General features: G+C 37.4%; 1 protein-coding gene across 1 annotated transcript in view; it reads left to right on the top strand.

Moving 5' to 3' along the window:
• LOC311127207 (ciliary neurotrophic factor receptor subunit alpha-like) overlaps window positions 1-26,659 on the top strand; it is a 271,986-nt gene extending 245,327 nt beyond the window's left edge. The window contains exons 7-8 of the mRNA XM_084159001.1: window positions 7,179-7,326; window positions 26,526-26,659. Coding sequence (XP_084015127.1) covers window positions 7,179-7,326; window position 26,526 — 149 coding nt within the window. The 3' untranslated portion in view covers window positions 26,527-26,659. The remainder of the gene's footprint in view (window positions 1-7,178; window positions 7,327-26,525) is intronic.
• Window positions 26,660-27,089: the final 430 nt, after the last annotated feature.

Below are 27,089 nucleotides of genomic sequence, written 5' to 3'. Positions count from 1 at the left end.
TCGTTACCTGTATTAATGGCACCTGTTTGAACTTGTTATCAGTATAAAAGACACCTGTCCACAACCTCAAACAGTCACACTCCAAACTCCACTATGGCCAAGACCAAAGAGCTGTCAAAGGACACCAGAAACAAAATTGTAGACCTGCACCAGGCTGGGAAGACTGAATCTGCAATAGGTAAGCAGCTTGGTTTGAAGAAATCAACTGTGGGAGCAATTATTAGGAAATGGAAGACATACAAGACCACTGATAATCTCCCTCGATCTGGGGCTCCACGCAAGATCTCACCCCGTGGGGTCAAAATGATCACAAGAACGGTGAGCAAAATTCCCAGAACCACACGGGGGGACCTAGTGAATGACCTGCAGAGAGCTGGGACCAAAGTAACAAAGCCTACCATCAGTAACACACTACGCCGCCAGGGACTCAAATCTGCAGTGCCAGACGTGTCCCCCTGCTTAAGCCAGTACATGTCCAGGCCCGTCTGAAGTTTGCTAGAGTGCATTTGGATGATCCAGAAGAGGATTGGGAGAATGTCATATGGTCAGATGAAACCAAAATATAACTTTTTGGTAAAAACTCAACTCGTCGTGTTTGGAGGACAAAGAATGCTGAGTTGCATCCAAAGAACACCATACCTACTGTGAAGCATGGGGGTGGAAACATCATGCTTTGGGGCTGTTTGTCTGCAAAGGGACCAGGACGACTGATCCGTGTAAAGGAAAGAATGAATGGGGCCATGTATCGTGAGATTTTGAGTGAAAACCTTCCATCAGCAAGGGCATTGAAGATGAAACGTGGCTGGGTCTTTCAGCATGACAATGATCCCAAACACACTGCCCGGGCAACGAAGGAGTGGCTTCATAAGAAGCATTTCAAGGTCCTGGAGTGGCCTAGCCAGTCTCCAGATCTCAACCCCATAGAAAATCTTTGGAGGGAGTTGAAAGTCCGTGTTGCCCAGCGACAACCCCAAAACATCACTGCTCTAGAGGAGATCTGCATGGAGGAATGGGCCAAAATACCAGCAACAGTGTGTGAAAACCTTGTGAAGACTTACAGAAAACGTTTGACCTGTGTCATTGCCAACAAAGGGTATATAACAAAGTATTGAGAAACTTTTGTTATTGACCAAATACTTATTTTCCACCATAATTTGCAAATAAATTCATAAAAAATCCTACAATGTGATTTTCTGGAATTTTTAAAATCATTTTGTCTGTCATAGTTGACGTGTACCTATGATGAAAATTACAGGCCTCTCTCATCTTTTTAAGTGGGAGAACTTGCACAATTGGTGGCTGACTAAATACTTTTTTCCCCCACTGTACAGTTGAAGTCGGAAGTTTACATACACTTAGGTTGGAGTCATTAAAACTCATTTTTCAACCACTACACACATTTCTTGTTAACAAACTATAGTTTTGGCAAGTCGGTTAGGACATCTACTTTGTGCGTGACACAAGTAATTTTTCCAACAATTGTTTACAGACAGATTATTTCACATATAATTCACTGTATCACAATTCCAGTGGGTCAGAAGTTTACATACACTAAGTTAACTGTGCCTTTAAACATCTTTGAAAATTCTAGAAAAGGATGTCATGGCTTTAGAAGCTTCTGATAGGCTAATTGACATCATTTGAGTCAATTGGAGATGTACCTGTGGATGTATTTCAAGGCCTACCTTCAAACTCTTTGCCTCTTTGCTTGACATCATGGGAAAATCTAAAGAAGACCTCAGAAAGAAAAATTGTAGACCTCCACAAGTCTGGTTCATCCATGGGAGCAATTTCCAAATGCCTGAAGGTACCACGTTCATCTGTACAAACAATAGTATGCAAGTATAAACACCATGGGACCACGTAGCCGTCATACGGCTCAGGAAGGAGACGCGTTCTGTCTCCTAGAGATGAACGTGCTTTGGTGCGAAAAGTGCAAATCAATCCCAGAACAACAGCAAAGGACCTTGAGAAGATGCTGGAAGAAACAGGTACAAAAGTATCTATATTCACAGTAAAACGAGTCCTATATCGACATAACCTGAAAGGCTACTCAGCAAGGAAGAAGCCACTGCTCCAAAACCGCCCTAAAAAAGTCAGAATACGGTTTGCAACTGCACATGGGGACAAACATTTTTGGAGAAATGTCCTCTGGTCTGATGAAACAAAAATAGAACTGCTTGGCCATAATGACCATCAATATGTTTGGAGGAAAAAGGGGGTCGCTTGCAAGCCGAAGAACACATTTTTACATTTAAGTCATTTAGCAGATGCTCTTATCCAGAGCAACTTACAGTTAGTGAGCGCATACATTTTCATACAGGCTTCCCGTGGGAAACGAACCCACAACCCTGGCGTTGCAAGCACCATGCTCTACCAACTGAGCTACAGGGGACTCCAAAGCCATCCCAACTGTGAAGCACGGGGGTGGCAGTATCATGCTGTGGGGGTGCTTTGCTGCAGGAGGGACTGGTGCACATCACAAAATAGATGGCATCATGAGGAAGGAAAATGATGTGGATATATTGAAGCAACATCTCAAGACATCAGTCAGGAAGTTAAAGCTTGGTCGCAAATGGGTCTTCCAAATGGATAATGACCCCAAGCATACTTCCAGAGTTGTGGCAAAATGGCTTAAGGACAACAAAGTCAAGGTATTGGAGTGGCCATCACAAAGCCCTGACCTCAATCCTATAGAACATTTGTGGGCAGAACTGAAAAAGCGTGTGCGAGCAAGGAGGCCTACAAACCTGACTCAGTTACACCAGCTCTATCAAGAGGAATGGGCCAAAATTCACCCAACTTATTGTGGGAAGCTTGTGGAAGGCTACCTGAAACGTTTGACCCAAGTTAAACAATTTAAAGGCAATGCTACCAAATACTAATTGAGTGTATATAAACTTCTGACCAACTGGGAATGTGATGAAAGAAATAAAATCTGAAATGTATCATTCTTTCTACTATTATTCTGACATTTCACATTCTTAAAATAAAGTGGTGATCCTAACTGACCTGAGACAGGGATTTTCTACTAGGATTAAATATCAGGAATTGTGAAAAACTGAGTTTAAATGTATTTGGCTAAGGTGTATGTAAACCTCCGACTTCAACTGTATATACAGTGGGGGAAAAAAATATTTAGTCAGCCAATTGTGCAAGTTCTCCCACTTAAAAAGATGAGAGAGGCCTGTAATTTTCATCAAAGGTACACGTCAACTATGACAGACAAATTGAGAAAATAAAATCCAGAAAATCACATTGTAGGATACAATAAGTATTTGGTCAATAACAAAAGTTTCTCAATACTTTGTTATATACCCTTTGTTGGCAATGACACAGGTCAAACATTTTCTTTAAGTCTTCACAAGGTGTGTCTCACTTTGTCTGTCACTAGGAAGCGAGCTAGATCTACTCAGGCTTTTATTAAGCCAGCTTCGGTTAGCTTCACATATTGCCGCTGCTCTAGCACGCTTGTAAATGCCTAGTCGAACGCCGAACTCTTCATTGAGACAATGCTGAAACATCAATCCAGGGGCAAGTCAGTGCTGCTGCCCTATGTACATAGTCATGGAATCACTGGTCACTTTAATAATGTTTACATACTGCTTTACTCATTTCATATGTACAGTGCCTTCGGAAAGTATTCAGACCCCTTGACTTTTTCCACATTTTGTTACGTTACAGCCTTATTCTAAAATTGATTCAATTATATTTTTCCGCAGCAATATGCACACAGTACCCCATAATGACAAAAGTGAAAACAGGTTTGTATAAATTTTTGCAAATGTATTAAAAATAAAAAACAGAAATAAGTATTTATATAAGTATTCAGACCCTTTGCTATAAGACACGAAATTGAGCTCAGGTGCACCCTGTTATCATTGATCATTCTTGAGATCTTTCTACAACTTGACTGGAGTCCACCTGTGGTAAATTCAATTGATTGGACATGATTTGGAAAGGCACACACCTGTCTATATAAGGTCCCACAGTTGACAGTGCATGTCAGAGCAAAAACCAAACCATGAGGTCGAAGGAATTGTCCGTAGAGCTCCGAGACGGGATTGTGTCGAGGCACAGATCTGGGGAAGGGTACCAAAACATTTCTGCAGCATTGAAGGTCCCCAAGAACAAAGTGGCCTCCATCATTCTTAAATGGAAGAAGTTTGGAACCACTAAGACTCTTCCTAGAGCTGGCCGCCCGGCCAAACTGAGCAATCGGGGGAGAAGGGCCTTGGTCAGGGAGGTGACCAAGAACTCAATGGTCACTCTGACAGAACTCTAGAGTTCCTCTGTGGAGATGGGAGAACCTTCCAGAAGGACAACCATCTCTGCAGCACTCCACCAATCAGGCCTTTATGGTAGAGTGACCAGACGGAAGCCACTCCTCAGTAAAAGGCACATGACAGCCCGCTTGGAGTTTGCCAAAAGGCACCTAAAGACTCTCAGACCATGAGAAACAAATTCTCTGGTCTGATGAAACCAAGATTGAACTCTTTGGCCTGAATGCCAACCATTACGTCTGGAGGAAACCTGGCACCATCCCTTTGGTGAAGCATGGTGGTGGCAGCATTATGCTGTGGGGATGTTTTTCAGCGGCAGGGACTGGGAGACTAGTCAGGATTGAGGGAAAGATGAACGGAGCAAAGTACAGAGATCCTTGATCCTTGAAACCTGCTCCAGAGCGCTCAGGACCTCAGACTGGGGTGAAGGGTCACCTTCCAACAGGACAACAACCCTAAGCACACAGCCAAGACAACGCAGGAGTGGCTTCGGGACATGTCTCTGAATGTCCTTGATTGGCCCAGCCAGAGCCCGGTCTTGAACCCAATCTAACATCTCTGGAGAGACCTGAAATTAGCTGTGCAGCGACGCTCACCATCCAACCTGACAGAGCTTGAGAGGATCTGCAGAGAAGAATTGGAGAAACTCCACAAATACTCCACAAATACAGGTGTGCCATACCCAAGAAGACTCAAGGTTGTAATCGCTGCCAAAGGTGCTTCAACAAAGTACAGAGTAAAGGGTTTGAAAACGTATGTAAATGTGATATTTCAGTTTTTAATTGTTTATGAATTTGAAAAAAATTCTTAAAACCTGTTTTTGCATTGTAATTATGGAGTATTGTGTGTAGATTGATGAGGGGAAAAAAACTATTTAATCAATTTTAGAATAAGGCTGTAACGTAACAAAATGTGGAAAAAGTCAAGGGATCTGAATACTTTCCGAATGCACTGTATATACATCAGTACGTGGACACCCCTTCAAATTAGTGGATTCGGTTATTTCATCCAAACCCATTGCTGACAGGTGTATAAAATCGAGCACACCGCCATGCAATCTCCATAGACAAAAATTGGCAGTAGAATGGCCTCACTGAAGAGCTCAGTGACTTTCAATGTGGCACCGTCACAGGAAGTTACCTTTCCAACAAGTCAGTTGGTCTAATGTCTGCCCTGCTACATCTGTCAACTGTAAGGGCTGTTATTGTAAAGTGGAAATGTCTTGGAGCAACAACGGCTCAGCCACAAAGTAATAGGCCAAACAAGCTCACTGAACGGGACCGCTGAGTGCTGAGGCGCATAAAAATTGTCTGTCCTCAGTTGCAACACTCACTGCCGAGTTCCGAACTGCCTCTGGAAGCAACGTCAGCACAATAACTGTTCGTCGGGAGCGTCATGAATTGGGTTTCCATGGCCGAGTAGCCGCACACAAGCCTAAGATCACCAAGCACAATGTCAAGCGTCGGCTGGAGTGGTGTAAAGCTCGCAGCTACTGGACTCTGCAGTGGAAACACATCCTCTGGAGTGATGAATCATGCTTCACCATCTGGCAGTACGACGGACGAATCTGGGTTTGGCAGATGCCAGGAGAACACTACCTGCCCCAATGCATAGTGCTAACTGTAAAGTTTGGTGGAGGAGGAATAAAGGTCTGGGGCTGTTTTTCATAGTTTGGGCTAGGCCCCTTAGTTCCAGTGAAGGGAAATCTTAACGCTACAGCATACAATGACATTCTAGACGATTCTATGCTTCCAACTTTGTGGCAACAGTTTGGGAAAGACAGAGAAATGGTTTGTCGAGATCGGTGTGGAAGAACTTAACTGGCCTGCACAGCAGCAAAGGGGGGACCAACTCCATATTAATGCCCATGATTTTGACCATGTAGTGTATCTACCTAAATTACCTCGTACCCCTGCACATCGACTCAGTACTGGTACCCGTGTATATAGCCATGTTATTACCTGGTACCGCTGCACATCGACTCAGTACTGGTACTCCTTGTATATAGCCAAGTTATCGTTACTCAGTGTGTATTTATTTCTCGTGTTATTATTTTTCTATTATTTCTCATTTTTTTCTCATTTTTTCCCTCTCTGCGTCGTTGGGAAGGGCCCGTTAGTAAGCATTTCACTGTTAGTCTACGCCTGTTGTTAACGAAGCATGTGACAAATAACATTTGATTAGATTTTAGGTATTGGTCAAACATGTCCTGTCATGCTCTGCTCTGGTCAAACATGTCCTGTCATGCTCTGGTTGAACATGTCCTGTCATGTTCTGCTCTGGTCGAACATGTCCTGTCATGCTCTGCTCTGGTCGAACATGTCCTGTCATGTTCTGCTCTGGTCGAACATGTCCTGTCATGTTCTGCTCTGGTCGAACATGTCCTGTCATGCTCTGCTCTGGTCAAACATGTCCTGTCATGTTCTGCTCTGGTCGAACATGTCCTGTCATGTTCTGCTCTGGTCGAACATGTCCTGTCATGCTCTGCTCTGGTCAAACATGTCCTGGCATGTTCTGCTCTGGTCAAACATGTCCTGTCATGTTCTGCTCTGGTCGAACATGTCCTGTCATGCTCTGCTCTGGTCAAACATGTCCTGGCATGTTCTGCTCTGGTCAAACATGTCCTGGCATGTTCTGCTCTGGTCAAACATGTCCTGCTCTGGTCAAATATGTCCTTGCATGTCCTGCTGTCTCTTATTGTGTTATTGGATATGTTGAGAGGTGCATAGTGGCTATAGATATACTGTATGGAACTATATGGATGTATCTATGTTCTGTTCTGACATTGGTCACTATGGTCAGACACGTCCTGCCATCTTCTGTTGGCTTCTCATTGGATATGTTCTGATTGGATATTTGTTTTAATTGGCTGTGTTGTGATTGGCTGTGTTACAGAGACCACCCCCTCCCCGGCCCCTCCCTCAGCAGAGCCCCATAGGGCAGACGTCCCAGTGGGCGGAGCTTCCTCGTCCCTACACCTCCTCTCACCTCTCCTCTGGTCCTCCTGTCTGCTGCAAGGGGCCCTAACGCTGGCCCTCATGTGGTGAGTAGATACCCAGACCCGGCACCGGAACAAATCAGTTTGACAGGTATTGGATTTCCATGGGTGGGTCCAGTTGGACAGGTATTTGATTTCCATGGGTGGGTCCAGTTGGACAGGTATTTGATTTCCATGGGTGGGTCCATAAAAAAAAAGAAAGGGAGGTGCATCTCTTTCTTGAGATGTAAAAATACAATTGATGCAACGGGTGGAGTTGGAATTCAAATTCCCATTGTTATAAAGCATTTCAAGCCCGTAATAAAATGCACAACGTAGGCCTAAATAAATGGTATGTTCCACTTGTTGACGTGGCCTGCTGGTGATCAGTAGGCTTCATCATTAACGTCCTCGTTGACGGTACATTGATCTCTAACTATAGCCCCATGGATTGGCATCATGCATGGCCTACTACATGAAACAGCGAAATACAATAAGATTTCAATGAAATTCTAATGCTTTTATTAACAACACTCCTCTTAGCTGTTCATATCGATATGGCCTTCATAATAGGATAATGCACATCTTTGATCGCATTTGCAGACCAAGACAAGATGAATTCCGACAGTAATTAAGTGGAATGGGAAGCATCCAAAATAGAATTGCCTCTATATAACTACCTAGGTAACGAGTGGAGGACAGAGGAGCCTCTTAAAGAAGAAGTTACAGGTCTGTGAGAGCCAGAAATCTTGCTTGTTTGTAGGTGACCAAATACTTATTTTCCACCATAATTTGCAAATAAATTCATAAAAAATCCTACAATGTGATTTTCTGGATTTTTTTTCTCTAAATTTGTCTGTCATAGTTGACGTGTACCTATGATCAAAATTACAGGCCTCTCTCATCTTTTTAAGTGGGAGAACTTGCACAATTGGTGACTGACTAAATACTTTTTTTCCCCAATGTATATATTATAGTAATATTTAATATAAAGGAATACAACAGAATAATACAACATAAATCATATTTTTCTTTTCCCACACAACTTGAGTGTCACAGAATGTGTGGTGCCGCTGTCAAAACAGTGGTAGGCCTATTTATTACACACCATCACAAAGAAAACTATTATTGATTCGTACTAAGAAACATTATAATACTAATTAAATGTATTTTCAAAACAATAGAATACAGTTGTTTGCGTCTTTTCTGAGTGGAGATTGATCACAACTTGTTGCACCAATCCATTAAATAGTGATAAGATAATGAAGACAGAGAATCCACTGGACAACTGGAAGTATTGGGTGAGAAAACCCCCCATCTTAAAACAGAACGCAATCAAAAAATAAAATAGACTAATAACTTATATTTTTACCAGAAACAATAAGACTGTAGTAGCGTACCGGATTACCATGAAGCAACAATACAGCTAACTGTTAAACTCAGTACAGGCTATAATACAGCTAACTGTTAAACACAGTACAGGCTATAATACAGCTAACTGTTAAATACAGTACAGGCTATAATACAGCTAACTGTTAAACTCAGTACAGGCTATAATACAGCTAACTGTTAAACACAGTACAGGCTATAATACAGCTAACTGTTAAACACAGTACAGGCTATAATACAGCTAACTGTTAAACACAGTACAGGCTATAATACAGCTAACTGTTAAACACAGTACAGGCTATAATACAGCTAACTGTTAAACACAGTACAGGCTATAATACAGCTAACTGTTAAATACAGTACAGGCTATAATACAGCTAACTGTTAAACACAGTACAGGCTATAATACAGCTAACTGTTAAACACAGTACAGGCTATAATACAGCTAACTGTTAAACACAGTACAGGCTATAATACAGCTAACTGTTAAACACAGTACAGGCTATAATACAGCTAACTGTTAAACACAGTACAGGCTATAATAAAGCTAACTGTTAAACACAGTACAGGCTATAATAGAGCTAACTGTTAAACACAGTACAGGCTATAATACAGCTAACTGTTAAACACAGTACAGGCTATAATACAGCTAACTGTTAAACACAGTACAGGCTATAATACAGCTAACTGTTAAACACAGTACAGGTTATAATACAGCTAACTGTTAAACACAGTACAGGCTATAATACAGCTAACTGTTAAATACAGTACAGGCTATAATACAGCTAACTGTTAAACACAGTACAGGCTATAATACAGCTAACTGTTAAACACAGTACAGGCTATAATACAGCTAACTGCTAAACACAGTACAGGCTATAATACAGCTAACTGTTAAATACAGTACAGGCTATAATACAGCTAACTGTTAAACACAGTACAGGCTATAATACAGCTAACTGTTAAACACAGTACAGGCTATAATACAGCTAACTGTTAAATACAGTACAGGCTATAATACAGCTAACTGTTAAATACAGTACAGGCTATAATACAGCTAACTGTTAAACACAGTACAGGCTATAATACAGCTAACTGTTAAACACAGTACAGGCTATAATACAGCTAACTGTTAAACACAGTACAGGCTATAATACAGCTAACTGTTAAATACAGTACAGGCTATAATACAGCTAACTGTTAAACACAGTACAGGCTATAATACAGCTAACTGTTAAACACAGTACAGGCTATAATACAGCTAACTGTTAAATACAGTACAGGCTATAATACAGCTAACTGTTAAACTCAGTACAGGCTATAATACAGCTAACTGTTAAACACAGTACAGGCTATAATACAGCTAACTGTTAAATACAGTACAGGCTATAATACAGCTAACTGTTAAATACAGTACAGGCTATAATACAGCTAACTGTTAAACACAGTACAGGCTATAATACAGCTAACTGTTAAACACAGTACAGGCTATAATACAGCTAACTGTTAAACACAGTACAGGCTATAATACAGCTAACTGTTAAACACAGTACAGGCTATAATACAGCTAACTGTTAAACACAGTACAGGCTATAATACAGCTAACTGTTAAACACAGTACAGGCTATAATACAGCTAACTGTTAAATACAGTACAGGCTATAATACAGCTAACTGTTAAACACAGTACAGGCTATAATACAGCTAACTGTTAAACACAGTACAGGCTATAATACAGCTAACTGCTAAACACAGTACAGGCTATAATACAGCTAACTGTTAAATACAGTACAGGCTATAATACAGCTAACTGTTAAACACAGTACAGGCTATAATACAGCTAACTGTTAAACACAGTACAGGCTATAATACAGCTAACTGTTAAATACAGTACAGGCTATAATACAGCTAACTGTTAAATACAGTACAGGCTATAATACAGCTAACTGTTAAACACAGTACAGGCTATAATACAGCTAACTGTTAAACACAGTACAGGCTATAATACAGCTAACTGTTAAACACAGTACAGGCTATAATACAGCTAACTGTTAAATACAGTACAGGCTATAATACAGCTAACTGTTAAACACAGTACAGGCTATAATACAGCTAACTGTTAAACACAGTACAGGCTATAATACAGCTAACTGTTAAATACAGTACAGGCTATAATACAGCTAACTGTTAAACTCAGTACAGGCTATAATACAGCTAACTGTTAAACACAGTACAGGCTATAATACAGCTAACTGTTAAATACAGTACAGGCTATAATACAGCTAACTGTTAAATACAGTACAGGCTATAATACAGCTAACTGTTAAACACAGTACAGGCTATAATACAGCTAACTGTTAAACACAGTACAGGCTATAATACAGCTAACTGTTAAACACAGTACAGGCTATAATACAGCTAACTGTTAAACACAGTACAGGCTATAATACAGCTAACTGTTAAACACAGTACAGGCTATAATACAGCTAACTGTTAAACACAGTACAGGCTATAATACAGCTAACTGTTAAACACAGTACAGGCTATAATACAGCTAACTGTTAAATACAGTACAGGCTATAATACAGCTAACTGTTAAACACAGTACAGGCTATAATACAGCTAACTGTTAAACACAGTACAGGCTATAATACAGCTAACTGTTAAATACAGTACAGGCTATAATACAGCTAACTGTTAAACACAGTACAGGCTATAATACAGCTAACTGTTAAACACAGTACAGGTTATAATACAGCTAACTGTTAAACACAGTACAGGCTATAATACAGCTAACTGTTAAACACAGTACAGGCTATAATACAGCTAACTGTTAAACACAGTACAGGCTATAATACAGCTAACTGTTAAACACAGTACAGGCTATAATACAGCTAACTGTTAAATACAGTACAGGCTATAATACAGCTAACTGTTCAACACAGTACAGGCTATAATACAGCTAACTGTTAAATACAGTACAGGCTATAATACAGCTAACTGTTCAACACAGTACAGGCTATAATACAGCTAACTGTTAAACACAGTACAGGCTATAATACAGCTAACTGTTAAATACAGTACAGGCTATAATACAGCTAACTGTTAAATACAGTACAGGCTATAATACAGCTAACTGTTAAACACAGTACAGGCTATAATACAGCTAACTGTTAAACACAATACAGGCTATAATACAGCTAACTGTTAAATACAGTACAGGCTATAATACAGCTAACTGTTAAACACAGTACAGGCTATAATAGAGCTAACTGTTAAATACAGTACAGGCTATAATACAGCTAACTGTTAAATACAGTACAGGCTATAATAGAGCTAACTGTTAAACACAGTACAGGCTATAATAGAGCTAACTGTTAAACACAGTACAGGCTATAATACAGCTAACTGTTAAACACAGTACAGGCTATAATACAGCTAACTGTTAAACACAGTACAGGCTATAATACAGCTAACTGTTAAACACAGTACAGGCTATAATGCAGCTAACTGTTAAACACAGTACAGGCTATAATACAGCTAACTGTTAAACACAGTACAGGCTATAATAAAGCTAACTGTTAAACACTGTACAGGCTATAATACAGCTAACTGTTAAATACAGTACAGGCTATAATACAGCTAACTGTTAAACACAGTACAGGCTATAATACAGCTAACTGTTAAACACAGTACAGGCTATAATACAGCTAACTGTTAAATACAGTACAGGCTATAATACAGCTAACTGTTAAACACAGTACAGGCTATAATACAGCTAACTGTTAAACACAGTACAGGTTATAATACAGCTAACTGTTAAACACAGTACAGGCTATAATACAGCTAACTGTTAAACACAGTACAGGCTATAATACAGCTAACTGTTAAACACAGTACAGGCTATAATACAGCTAACTGTTAAACACAGTACAGGCTATAATACAGCTAACTGTTAAATACAGTACAGGCTATAATACAGCTAACTGTTCAACACAGTACAGGCTATAATACAGCTAACTGTTAAATACAGTACAGGCTATAATACAGCTAACTGTTAAACACAGTACAGGCTATAATATAGCTAACTGTTAAACACAGTACAGGCTATAATACAGCTAACTGTTAAATACAGTACAGGCTATAATACAGCTAACTGTTAAATACAGTACAGGCTATAATACAGCTAACTGTTAAACACAGTACAGGCTATAATACAGCTAACTGTTAAACACAGTACAGGCTATAATACAGCTAACTGTTAAATACAGTACAGGCTATAATACAGCTAACTGTTAAACACAGTACAGGCTATAATAGAGCTAACTGTTAAATACAGTACAGGCTATAATACAGCTAACTGTTTAACACAGTACAGGCTATAATACAGCTAACTGTTAAACTCAGTACAGGCTATAATACAGCTAACTGTTAAACACAGTACAGGCTATAATACAGCTAACTGTTAAATACAGTACAGGCTATAATACAGCTAACTGTTAAACACAGTACAGGCTATAATACAGCTAACTGTTAAACACAGTACAGGCTATAATACAGCTAACTGTTAAACACAGTACAGGCTATAATACAGCTAAATGTTAAACACAGTACAGGCTATAATACAGCTAACTGTTAAACACAGTACAGGCTATAATACAGCTAAATGTTAAATACAGTACAGGCTATAATACAGCTAACTGTTAAACACAGTACAGGCTATAATACAGCTAACTGTTAAATACAGTACAGGCTATAATACAGCTAACTGTTAAATACAGTACAGGCTATAATACAGCTAACTGTTAAATACAGTACAGGCTATAATACAGCTAACTGCTAAACACAGTACAGGCTATAATACAGCTAACTGTTAAACACAGTACAGGCTATAATACAGCTAACTTTTAAACACAGTACAGGCTATAATACAGCTAACTGATAAATACAGTACAGGCTATAATACAGCTAACTGTTAAACACAGTACAGGCTATAATACAGCTAACTGTTAAATACAGTACAGGCTATAATACAGCTAACTGTTAAACACAGTCCAGGCTATAATACAGCTAACTGGTAAACACAGTACAGGCTATAATACAGCTAACTGTTAAATACAGTACAGGCTATAATACAGCTAACTGTTAAACACAGTACAGGCTATAATACAGCTAACTGTTAAATACAGTACAGGCTATAATACAGCTAACTGTTAAACACAGTACAGGCTATAATACAGCTAACTGTTAAACACAGTACAGGCTGTAATACAGCTAACTGTTAAACACAGTACAGGCTATAATACAGCTAACTGTTAAACACAGTACAGGCTATAATACAGCTAACTGTTAAACACAGTACAGGCTATAATACAGCTAAATGTTAAACACAGTACAGGCTATAATACAGCTAACTGTTAAACACAGTACAGGCTATAATACAGCTAACTGTTAAACACAGTACAGGCTATAATAGAGCTAACTGTTAAATACAGTACAGGCTATAATACAGCTAACTGTTAAACACAGTACAGGCTGTAATACAGCTAACTGTTAAACACAGTACAGGCTATAATACAGCTAACTGTTAAACACAGTACAGGCTATAATACAGCTAACTGTTAAACACAGTACAGGCTATAATACAGCTAACTGTTAAATACAGTACAGGCTATAATACAGCTAACTGTTAAATACAGTACAGGCTATAATACAGCTAACTGTTAAACACAGTACAGGCTATAATACAGCTAACTGTTAAACACAATACAGGCTATAATACAGCTAACTGTTAAATACAGTACAGGCTATAATACAGCTAACTGTTAAACACAGTACAGGCTATAATAGAGCTAACTGTTAAATACAGTACAGGCTATAATACAGCTAACTGTTAAATACAGTACAGGCTATAATAGAGCTAACTGTTAAACACAGTACAGGCTATAATAGAGCTAACTGTTAAACACAGTACAGGCTATAATACAGCTAACTGTTAAACACAGTACAGGCTATAATACAGCTAACTGTTAAACACAGTACAGGCTATAATACAGCTAACTGTTAAACACAGTACAGGCTATAATGCAGCTAACTGTTAAACACAGTACAGGCTATAATGCAGCTAACTGTTAAACACAGTACAGGCTATAATAAAGCTAACTGTTAAACACTGTACAGGCTATAATACAGCTAACTGTTAAATACAGTACAGGCTATAATACAGCTAACTGTTAAACACAGTACAGGCTATAATACAGCTAACTGTTAAACACAGTACAGGCTATAATACAGCTAACTGTTAAATACAGTACAGGCTATAATACAGCTAACTGTTAAACACAGTACAGGCTATAATACAGCTAACTGTTAAACACAGTACAGGTTATAATACAGCTAACTGTTAAACACAGTACAGGCTATAATACAGCTAACTGTTAAACACAGTACAGGCTATAATACAGCTAACTGTTAAACACAGTACAGGCTATAATACAGCTAACTGTTAAACACAGTACAGGCTATAATACAGCTAACTGTTAAATACAGTACAGGCTATAATACAGCTAACTGTTCAACACAGTACAGGCTATAATACAGCTAACTGTTAAATACAGTACAGGCTATAATACAGCTAACTGTTAAACACAGTACAGGCTATAATATAGCTAACTGTTAAACACAGTACAGGCTATAATACAGCTAACTGTTAAATACAGTACAGGCTATAATACAGCTAACTGTTAAATACAGTACAGGCTATAATACAGCTAACTGTTAAACACAGTACAGGCTATAATACAGCTAACTGTTAAACACAGTACAGGCTATAATACAGCTAACTGTTAAATACAGTACAGGCTATAATACAGCTAACTGTTAAACACAGTACAGGCTATAATAGAGCTAACTGTTAAATACAGTACAGGCTATAATACAGCTAACTGTTTAACACAGTACAGGCTATAATACAGCTAACTGTTAAACTCAGTACAGGCTATAATACAGCTAACTGTTAAACACAGTACAGGCTATAATACAGCTAACTGTTAAATACAGTACAGGCTATAATACAGCTAACTGTTAAACACAGTACAGGCTATAATACAGCTAACTGTTAAACACAGTACAGGCTATAATACAGCTAACTGTTAAACACAGTACAGGCTATAATACAGCTAAATGTTAAACACAGTACAGGCTATAATACAGCTAACTGTTAAACACAGTACAGGCTATAATACAGCTAAATGTTAAATACAGTACAGGCTATAATACAGCTAACTGTTAAACACAGTACAGGCTATAATACAGCTAACTGTTAAATACAGTACAGGCTATAATACAGCTAACTGTTAAATACAGTACAGGCTATAATACAGCTAACTGTTAAATACAGTACAGGCTATAATACAGCTAACTGCTAAACACAGTACAGGCTATAATACAGCTAACTGTTAAACACAGTACAGGCTATAATACAGCTAACTTTTAAACACAGTACAGGCTATAATACAGCTAACTGATAAATACAGTACAGGCTATAATACAGCTAACTGTTAAACACAGTACAGGCTATAATACAGCTAACTGTTAAATACAGTACAGGCTATAATACAGCTAACTGTTAAACACAGTCCAGGCTATAATACAGCTAACTGGTAAACACAGTACAGGCTATAATACAGCTAACTGTTAAATACAGTACAGGCTATAATACAGCTAACTGTTAAACACAGTACAGGCTATAATACAGCTAACTGTTAAATACAGTACAGGCTATAATACAGCTAACTGTTAAACACAGTACAGGCTATAATACAGCTAACTGTTAAACACAGTACAGGCTGTAATACAGCTAACTGTTAAACACAGTACAGGCTATAATACAGCTAACTGTTAAACACAGTACAGGCTATAATACAGCTAACTGTTAAACACAGTACAGGCTATAATACAGCTAAATGTTAAACACAGTACAGGCTATAATACAGCTAACTGTTAAACACAGTACAGGCTATAATACAGCTAACTGTTAAACACAGTACAGGCTATAATAGAGCTAACTGTTAAATACAGTACAGGCTATAATACAGCTAACTGTTAAACACAGTACAGGCTGTAATACAGCTAACTGTTAAACACAGTACAGGCTATAATACAGCTAACTGTTAAACACAGTACAGGCTATAATACAGCTAACTGTTAAACACAGTACAGGCTATAATACAGCTAAATGTTAAACACAGTACAGGCTATAATACAGCTAACTGTTAAACACAGTACAGGCTATAATACAGCTAACTGTTAAACACAGTACAGGCTATAATACAGCTAACTGTTAAATACAGTACAGGCTATAATACAGCTAACTGTTCAACACAGTACAGGCTATAATACAGCTAACTGTTAAACACAGTACAGGCTATAATACAGCTAACTGTTAAACACAGTACAGGCTATAATACAGCTAACTGTTAAACACAGTACAGGCTATAATACAGCTAACTGTTAAACACAGTACAGGCTATAATACAGCTAACTGTTAAATACAGTACAGGCTATAATACAGCTAACTGTTAAACACAGTACAGGCTATAATAGAGCTAACTGTTAAATACAGTACAGGCTATAATACAGCTAACTGTTAAATACAGTACAGGCTATAATAGAGCTAACTGTTAAACACAGTACAGGCTATAATACAGCTAACTGATAAACACAGTACAGGCTATAATACAGCTAACTGTTAAATACAGTACAGGCTATAATAGAGCTAACTGTTAAACACAGTACAGGCTATATTACAGCTAACTGTTTAACACAGTACAGGCTATAATACAGCTAACTGTTAAACACAGTACAGGTTATAATACAGCTAACTGTTAAACACAGTACAGGCTATAATACAGCTAACTGTTAAACACAGTACAGGCTATAATACAGCTAACTGTTAAACACAGTACAGGCTATAATACAGCTAACTGTTAAACACAGTACAGGCTATAATACAGCTAACTGTTAAATACAGTACAGGCTATAATACAGCTAACTGTTCAACACAGTACAGGCTATAATACAGCTAACTGTTAAATACAGTACAGGCTATAATACAGCTAACTGTTCAACACAGTACAGGCTATAATACAGCTAACTGTTAAACACAGTACAGGCTATAATACAGCTAACTGTTAAATACAGTACAGGCTATAATACAGCTAACTGTTAAATACAGTACAGGCTATAATACAGCTAACTGTTAAACACAGTACAGGCTATAATACAGCTAACTGTTAAACACAATACAGGCTATAATACAGCTAACTGTTAAATACAGTACAGGCTATAATACAGCTAACTGTTAAACACAGTACAGGCTATAATAGAGCTAACTGTTAAATACAGTACAGGCTATAATACAGCTAACTGTTAAATACAGTACAGGCTATAATAGAGCTAACTGTTAAACACAGTACAGGCTATAATAGAGCTAACTGTTAAACACAGTACAGGCTATAATACAGCTAACTGTTAAACACAGTACAGGCTATAATACAGCTAACTGTTAAACACAGTACAGGCTATAATACAGCTAACTGTTAAACACAGTACAGGCTATAATGCAGCTAACTGTTAAACACAGTACAGGCTATAATACAGCTAACTGTTAAACACAGTACAGGCTATAATAAAGCTAACTGTTAAACACTGTACAGGCTATAATACAGCTAACTGTTAAATACAGTACAGGCTATAATACAGCTAACTGTTAAACACAGTACAGGCTATAATACAGCTAACTGTTAAACACAGTACAGGCTATAATACAGCTAACTGTTAAATACAGTACAGGCTATAATACAGCTAACTGTTAAACACAGTACAGGCTATAATACAGCTAACTGTTAAACACAGTACAGGTTATAATACAGCTAACTGTTAAACACAGTACAGGCTATAATACAGCTAACTGTTAAACACAGTACAGGCTATAATACAGCTAACTGTTAAACACAGTACAGGCTATAATACAGCTAACTGTTAAACACAGTACAGGCTATAATACAGCTAACTGTTAAATACAGTACAGGCTATAATACAGCTAACTGTTCAACACAGTACAGGCTATAATACAGCTAACTGTTAAATACAGTACAGGCTATAATACAGCTAACTGTTAAACACAGTACAGGCTATAATATAGCTAACTGTTAAACACAGTACAGGCTATAATACAGCTAACTGTTAAATACAGTACAGGCTATAATACAGCTAACTGTTAAATACAGTACAGGCTATAATACAGCTAACTGTTAAACACAGTACAGGCTATAATACAGCTAACTGTTAAACACAGTACAGGCTATAATACAGCTAACTGTTAAATACAGTACAGGCTATAATACAGCTAACTGTTAAACACAGTACAGGCTATAATAGAGCTAACTGTTAAATACAGTACAGGCTATAATACAGCTAACTGTTTAACACAGTACAGGCTATAATACAGCTAACTGTTAAACTCAGTACAGGCTATAATACAGCTAACTGTTAAACACAGTACAGGCTATAATACAGCTAACTGTTAAATACAGTACAGGCTATAATACAGCTAACTGTTAAACACAGTACAGGCTATAATACAGCTAACTGTTAAACACAGTACAGGCTATAATACAGCTAACTGTTAAACACAGTACAGGCTATAATACAGCTAAATGTTAAACACAGTACAGGCTATAATACAGCTAACTGTTAAACACAGTACAGGCTATAATACAGCTAAATGTTAAATACAGTACAGGCTATAATACAGCTAACTGTTAAACACAGTACAGGCTATAATACAGCTAACTGTTAAATACAGTACAGGCTATAATACAGCTAACTGTTAAATACAGTACAGGCTATAATACAGCTAACTGTTAAACACAGTACAGGCTATAATACAGCTAACTGTTAAACACAGTACAGGCTATAATACAGCTAAATGTTAAACACAGTACAGGCTATAATACAGCTAACTGTTAAACACAGTACAGGCTATAATACAGCTAAATGTTAAATACAGTACAGGCTATAATACAGCTAACTGTTAAACACAGTACAGGCTATAATACAGCTAACTGTTAAATACAGTACAGGCTATAATACAGCTAACTGTTAAATACAGTACAGGCTATAATACAGCTAACTGTTAAATACAGTACAGGCTATAATACAGCTAACTGCTAAACACAGTACAGGCTATAATACAGCTAACTGTTAAACACAGTACAGGCTATAATACAGCTAACTTTTAAACACAGTACAGGCTATAATACAGCTAACTGATAAATACAGTACAGGCTATAATACAGCTAACTGTTAAACACAGTACAGGCTATAATACAGCTAACTGTTAAATACAGTACAGGCTATAATACAGCTAACTGTTAAACACAGTCCAGGCTATAATACAGCTAACTGGTAAACACAGTACAGGCTATAATACAGCTAACTGTTAAATACAGTACAGGCTATAATACAGCTAACTGTTAAACACAGTACAGGCTATAATACAGCTAACTGTTAAATACAGTACAGGCTATAATACAGCTAACTGTTAAACACAGTACAGGCTATAATACAGCTAACTGTTAAACACAGTACAGGCTGTAATACAGCTAACTGTTAAACACAGTACAGGCTATAATACAGCTAACTGTTAAACACAGTACAGGCTATAATACAGCTAACTGTTAAACACAGTACAGGCTATAATACAGCTAAATGTTAAACACAGTACAGGCTATAATACAGCTAACTGTTAAACACAGTACAGGCTATAATACAGCTAACTGTTAAACACAGTACAGGCTATAATACAGCTAACTGTTAAATACAGTACAGGCTATAATACAGCTAACTGTTCAACACAGTACAGGCTATAATACAGCTAACTGTTAAACACAGTACAGGCTATAATACAGCTAACTGTTAAACACAGTACAGGCTATAATACAGCTAACTGTTAAACACAGTACAGGCTATAATACAGCTAACTGTTAAACACAGTACAGGCTATAATACAGCTAACTGTTAAATACAGTACAGGCTATAATACAGCTAACTGTTAAACACAGTACAGGCTATAATAGAGCTAACTGTTAAATACAGTACAGGCTATAATACAGCTAACTGTTAAATACAGTACAGGCTATAATAGAGCTAACTGTTAAACACAGTACAGGCTATAATACAGCTAACTGATAAACACAGTACAGGCTATAATACAGCTAACTGTTAAATACAGTACAGGCTATAATAGAGCTAACTGTTAAACACAGTACAGGCTATATTACAGCTAACTGTTTAACACAGTACAGGCTATAATACAGCTAACTGTTAAACACAGTACAGGCTATAATACAGCTAACTGTTAAACACAGTACAGGCTATAATACAGCTAACTGTTAAACACAGTACAGGCTATAATACAGCTAACTGTTAAACTCAGTACAGGCTATAATACAGCTAACTGTTAAACACAGTACAGGCTATAATACAGCTAACTGTTAAATACAGTACAGGCTATAATACAGCTAACTGTTAAACACAGTACAGGCTATAATACAGCTAACTGTTCAACACAGTACAGGCTATAATACAGCTAACTGTTAAACACAGTACAGGCTATAATACAGCTAACTGTTAAATACAGTACAGGCTATAATACAGCTAACTGTTAAATACAGTACAGGCTATAATACAGCTAACTGTTAAACACAGTACAGGCTATAATACAGCTAACTGTTAAACACAATACAGGCTATAATACAGCTAACTGTTAAATACAGTACAGGCTATAATACAGCTAACTGTTAAACACAGTACAGGCTATAATAGAGCTAACTGTTAAATACAGTACAGGCTATAATACAGCTAACTGTTAAATACAGTACAGGCTATAATAGAGCTAACTGTTAAACACAGTACAGGCTATAATAGAGCTAACTGTTAAACACAGTACAGGCTATAATACAGCTAACTGTTAAACACAGTACAGGCTATAATACAGCTAACTGTTAAACACAGTACAGGCTATAATACAGCTAACTGTTAAACACAGTACAGGCTATAATACAGCTAACTGTTAAACACAGTACAGGCTATAATACAGCTAACTGTTAAACACAGTACAGGCTATAATACAGCTAACTGTTAAACACTGTACAGGCTATAATACAGCTAACTGTTAAATACAGTACAGGCTATAATACAGCTAACTGTTAAACACAGTACAGGCTATAATACAGCTAACTGTTAAACACAGTACAGGCTATAATACAGCTAACTGTTAAATACAGTACAGGCTATAATACAGCTAACTGTTAAACACAGTACAGGCTATAATACAGCTAACTGTTAAACACAGTACAGGTTATAATACAGCTAACTGTTAAACACAGTACAGGCTATAATACAGCTAACTGTTAAACACAGTACAGGCTATAATACAACTAACTGTTAAACACAGTACAGGCTATAATACAGCTAACTGTTAAATACAGTACAGGCTATAATACAGCTAACTGTTAAATACAGTACAGGCTATAATACAGCTAACTGTTAAACACAGTACAGGCTATAATACAGCTAACTGTTAAACACAGTACAGGCTATAATACAGCTAACTGTTAAATACAGCACAGGCTATAATACAGCTAACTGTTAAACACAGTACAGGCTATAATAGAGCTAACTGTTAAATACAGTACAGGCTATAATACAGCTAACTGTTAAACACAGTACAGGCTATAATACAGCTAACTGGTAAACACAGTACAGGCTATAATACAGCTAACTGTTAAATACAGTACAGGCTATAATACAGCTAACTGTTAAACACAGTACAGGCTATAATACAGCTAACTGTTAAATACAGTACAGGCTATAATACAGCTAACTGTTAAACACAGTACAGGCTATAATACAGCTAACTGTTAAACACAGTACAGGCTGTAATACAGCTAACTGTTAAACACAGTACAGGCTATAATACAGCTAACTGTTAAACACAGTACAGGCTATAATACAGCTAACTGTTAAACACAGTACAGGCTATAATACAGCTAAATGTTAAACACAGTACAGGCTATAATACAGCTAACTGTTAAACACAGTACAGGCTATAATACAGCTAACTGTTAAACACAGTACAGGCTATAATACAGCTAACTGTTAAATACAGTACAGGCTATAATACAGCTAACTGTTCAACACAGTACAGGCTATAATACAGCTAACTGTTAAACACAGTACAGGCTATAATACAGCTAACTGTTAAACACAGTACAGGCTATAATACAGCTAACTGTTAAACACAGTACAGGCTATAATACAGCTAACTGTTAAACACAGTACAGGCTATAATACAGCTAACTGTTAAATACAGTACAGGCTATAATACAGCTAACTGTTAAACACAGTACAGGCTATAATAGAGCTAACTGTTAAATACAGTACAGGCTATAATACAGCTAACTGTTAAATACAGTACAGGCTATAATAGAGCTAACTGTTAAACACAGTACAGGCTATAATACAGCTAACTGATAAACACAGTACAGGCTATAATACAGCTAACTGTTAAATACAGTACAGGCTATAATAGAGCTAACTGTTAAACACAGTACAGGCTATATTACAGCTAACTGTTTAACACAGTACAGGCTATAATACAGCTAACTGTTAAACACAGTACAGGCTATAATACAGCTAACTGTTAAACACAGTACAGGCTATAATACAGCTAACTGTTAAACACAGTACAGGCTATAATACAGCTAACTGTTAAACTCAGTACAGGCTATAATACAGCTAACTGTTAAACACAGTACAGGCTATAATACAGCTAACTGTTAAATACAGTACAGGCTATAATACAGCTAACTGTTAAACACAGTACAGGCTATAATACAGCTAACTGTTCAACACAGTACAGGCTATAATACAGCTAACTGTTAAACACAGTACAGGCTATAATACAGCTAACTGTTAAATACAGTACAGGCTATAATACAGCTAACTGTTAAATACAGTACAGGCTATAATACAGCTAACTGTTAAACACAGTACAGGCTATAATACAGCTAACTGTTAAACACAATACAGGCTATAATACAGCTAACTGTTAAATACAGTACAGGCTATAATACAGCTAACTGTTAAACACAGTACAGGCTATAATAGAGCTAACTGTTAAATACAGTACAGGCTATAATACAGCTAACTGTTAAATACAGTACAGGCTATAATAGAGCTAACTGTTAAACACAGTACAGGTTATAATACAGCTAACTGTTAAACACAGTACAGGCTATAATACAGCTAACTGTTAAACACAGTACAGGCTATAATACAACTAACTGTTAAACACAGTACAGGCTATAATACAGCTAACTGTTAAACACAGTACAGGCTATAATACAGCTAACTGTTAAATACAGTACAGGCTATAATACAGCTAACTGTTCAACACAGTACAGGCTATAAAACAGCTAACTGTTAAATACAGTACAGGCTATAATACAGCTAACTGTTAAACACAGTACAGGCTATAATACAGCTAACTGTTAAACACAGTACAGGCTATAATACAGCTAACTGTTAAATACAGTACAGGCTATAATACAGCTAACTGTTAAATACAGTACAGGCTATAATACAGCTAACTGTTAAACACAGTACAGGCTATAATACAGCTAACTGTTAAACACAGTACAGGCTATAATACAGCTAACTGTTAAATACAGCACAGGCTATAATACAGCTAACTGTTAAACACAGTACAGGCTATAATAGAGCTAACTGTTAAATACAGTACAGGCTATAATACAGCTAACTGTTAAACACAGTACAGGCTATAATACAGCTAACTGTTAAACTCAGTACAGGCTATAATACAGCTAACTGTTAAACACAGTACAGGCTATAATACAGCTAACTGTTAAATACAGTACAGGCTATAATACAGCTAACTGTTAAACACAGTACAGGCTATAATACAGCTAACTGTTAAACACAGTACAGGCTATAATACAGCTAACTGTTAAACACAGTACAGGCTATAATACAGCTAAATGTTAAACACAGTACAGGCTATAATACAGCTAACTGTTAAACACAGTACAGGCTATAATACAGCTAAATGTTAAATACAGTACAGGCTATAATACAGCTAACTGTTAAACACAGTACAGGCTATAATACAGCTAACTGTTAAATACAGTACAGGCTATAATACAGCTAACTGTTAAATACAGTACAGGCTATAATACAGCTAACTGTTAAATACAGTACAGGCTATAATACAGCTAACTGCTAAACACAGTACAGGCTATAATACAGCTAACTGTTAAACACAGTACAGGCTATAATACAGCTAACTTTTAAACACAGTACAGGCTATAATACAGCTAACTGATAAATACAGTACAGGCTATAATACAGCTAACTGTTAAACACAGTACAGGCTATAATACAGCTAACTGTTAAATACAGTACAGGCTATAATACAGCTAACTGTTAAACACAGTCCAGGCTATAATACAGCTAACTGGTAAACACAGTACAGGCTATAATACAGCTAACTGTTAAACACAGTACAGGCTATAATACAGCTAACTGTTAAATACAGTACAGGCTATAATACAGCTAACTGTTAAACACAGTACAGGCTATAATACAGCTAACTGTTAAATACAGTACAGGCTATAATACAGCTAACTGTTAAACACAGTACAGGCTATAATACAGCTAACTGTTAAACACAGTACAGGCTGTAATACAGCTAACTGTTAAACACAGTACAGGCTATAATACAGCTAACTGTTAAACACAGTACAGGCTATAATACAGCTAACTGTTAAACACAGTACAGGCTATAATACAGCTAAATGTTAAACACAGTACAGGCTATAATACAGCTAACTGTTAAACACAGTACATGCTATAATACAGCTAACTGTTAAACACAGTACAGGCTATAATACAGCTAACTGTTAAATACAGTACAGGCTATAATACAGCTAACTGTTCAACACAGTACAGGCTATAATACAGCTAACTGTTAAACACAGTACAGGCTATAATACAGCTAACTGTTAAACACAGTACAGGCTATAATACAGCTAACTGTGTAAACACAGTACAGGCTATAATACAGCTAACTGTTAAACACAGTACAGGCTATAATACAGCTAACTGTTAAATACAGTACAGGCTATAATACAGCTAACTGTTAAACACAGTACAGGCTATAATAGAGCTAACTGTTAAATACAGTACAGGCTATAATACAGCTAACTGTTAAATACAGTACAGGCTATAATAGAGCTAACTGTTAAACACAGTACAGGCTATAATACAGCTAACTGATAAACACAGTACAGGCTATAATACAGCTAACTGTTAAATACAGTACAGGCTATAATAGAGCTAACTGTGGTAGTACATCATGTAGAGGGTCCAGTACTTTCTCCTCTTCTCTGTGGTAGTAGATCATATAGAGGGGGGTCAGGTTGGTGCATGTCAGTGACCAATCTGAACACCAGTGTTAGTTTGAATCCAGACAGCCAGACAATACAGAAATACTGTTGTTATATTGCTCTGTTTGCTGTTCTTCTGTTTCTAACTCTCTCTCTCTCCTCTCTCTCTCTCTCTCTCTCTCTCTCTCTCTCTCTCTCTCTCTCTCTGTCCCTGTCTGTCTCTCTCTCTCTCTCTCTCTCTCTCTCTCTCTCTCTCTCTCTCTCTCTCTCTCTCTCTCTCTCTCTCTCTCTCTCTCTCTCTCTCTCTCTCTCTCTCTCTCTCTCTCTCTCTCTCTCTCTCTCACAGATGTAACTGTTTATTCCTGTGGAAGAAATTGAGGAGTCTTCTATGTCTATTTTGCATATGTTAATGGAAATCCTGCATTGATCATTTAATTCAAGTTTCACACAACGGTAAGTAGAAAGTTAAAAGTCAAAGTTAAAAAGAAAAATGATTCAATAGAAGAAGAAAAAAACGACTCCCAACAACAACAGGCACTAACAGCAGAACTACAGTGCTGCACAGATGCAGACATCATTGATTGGACAACACAGAAACAGGACTGTGTCTCCATGGAGCTCCAGGCTTGTTAGTGGTTCTCAGACTGATAGGATTTCGCCTCAGCAGCACAGCGGACTGATTCCATTCATTATTCTGTGAATTTTGAGACACTTGTAAAGATCCTAAAATCCTCTTTCATCATTTGTGGTGGCATAATGGCATACAGCTAACTCGTCATGCCAAAGACTCGTCTTGGAGAAGGTTTCCCACAATCGTCAGCTTCCTGAAGCCTGTGCCTGTGTAGAAGGGATGGAACCTGGAGATTTCGTGAATTCCAGGAATCTGCATCTGACATCCGACAACCAACAT

The sequence above is a fragment of the Coregonus lavaretus genome (genome assembly GCF_964263955.1).
Source record: "Coregonus lavaretus genome assembly, chromosome: 4".
NCBI classification, from domain to species: domain Eukaryota; kingdom Metazoa; phylum Chordata; class Actinopteri; order Salmoniformes; family Salmonidae; genus Coregonus; species Coregonus lavaretus.
This window is presented reverse-complemented; position numbering and strand designations above follow the sequence as displayed.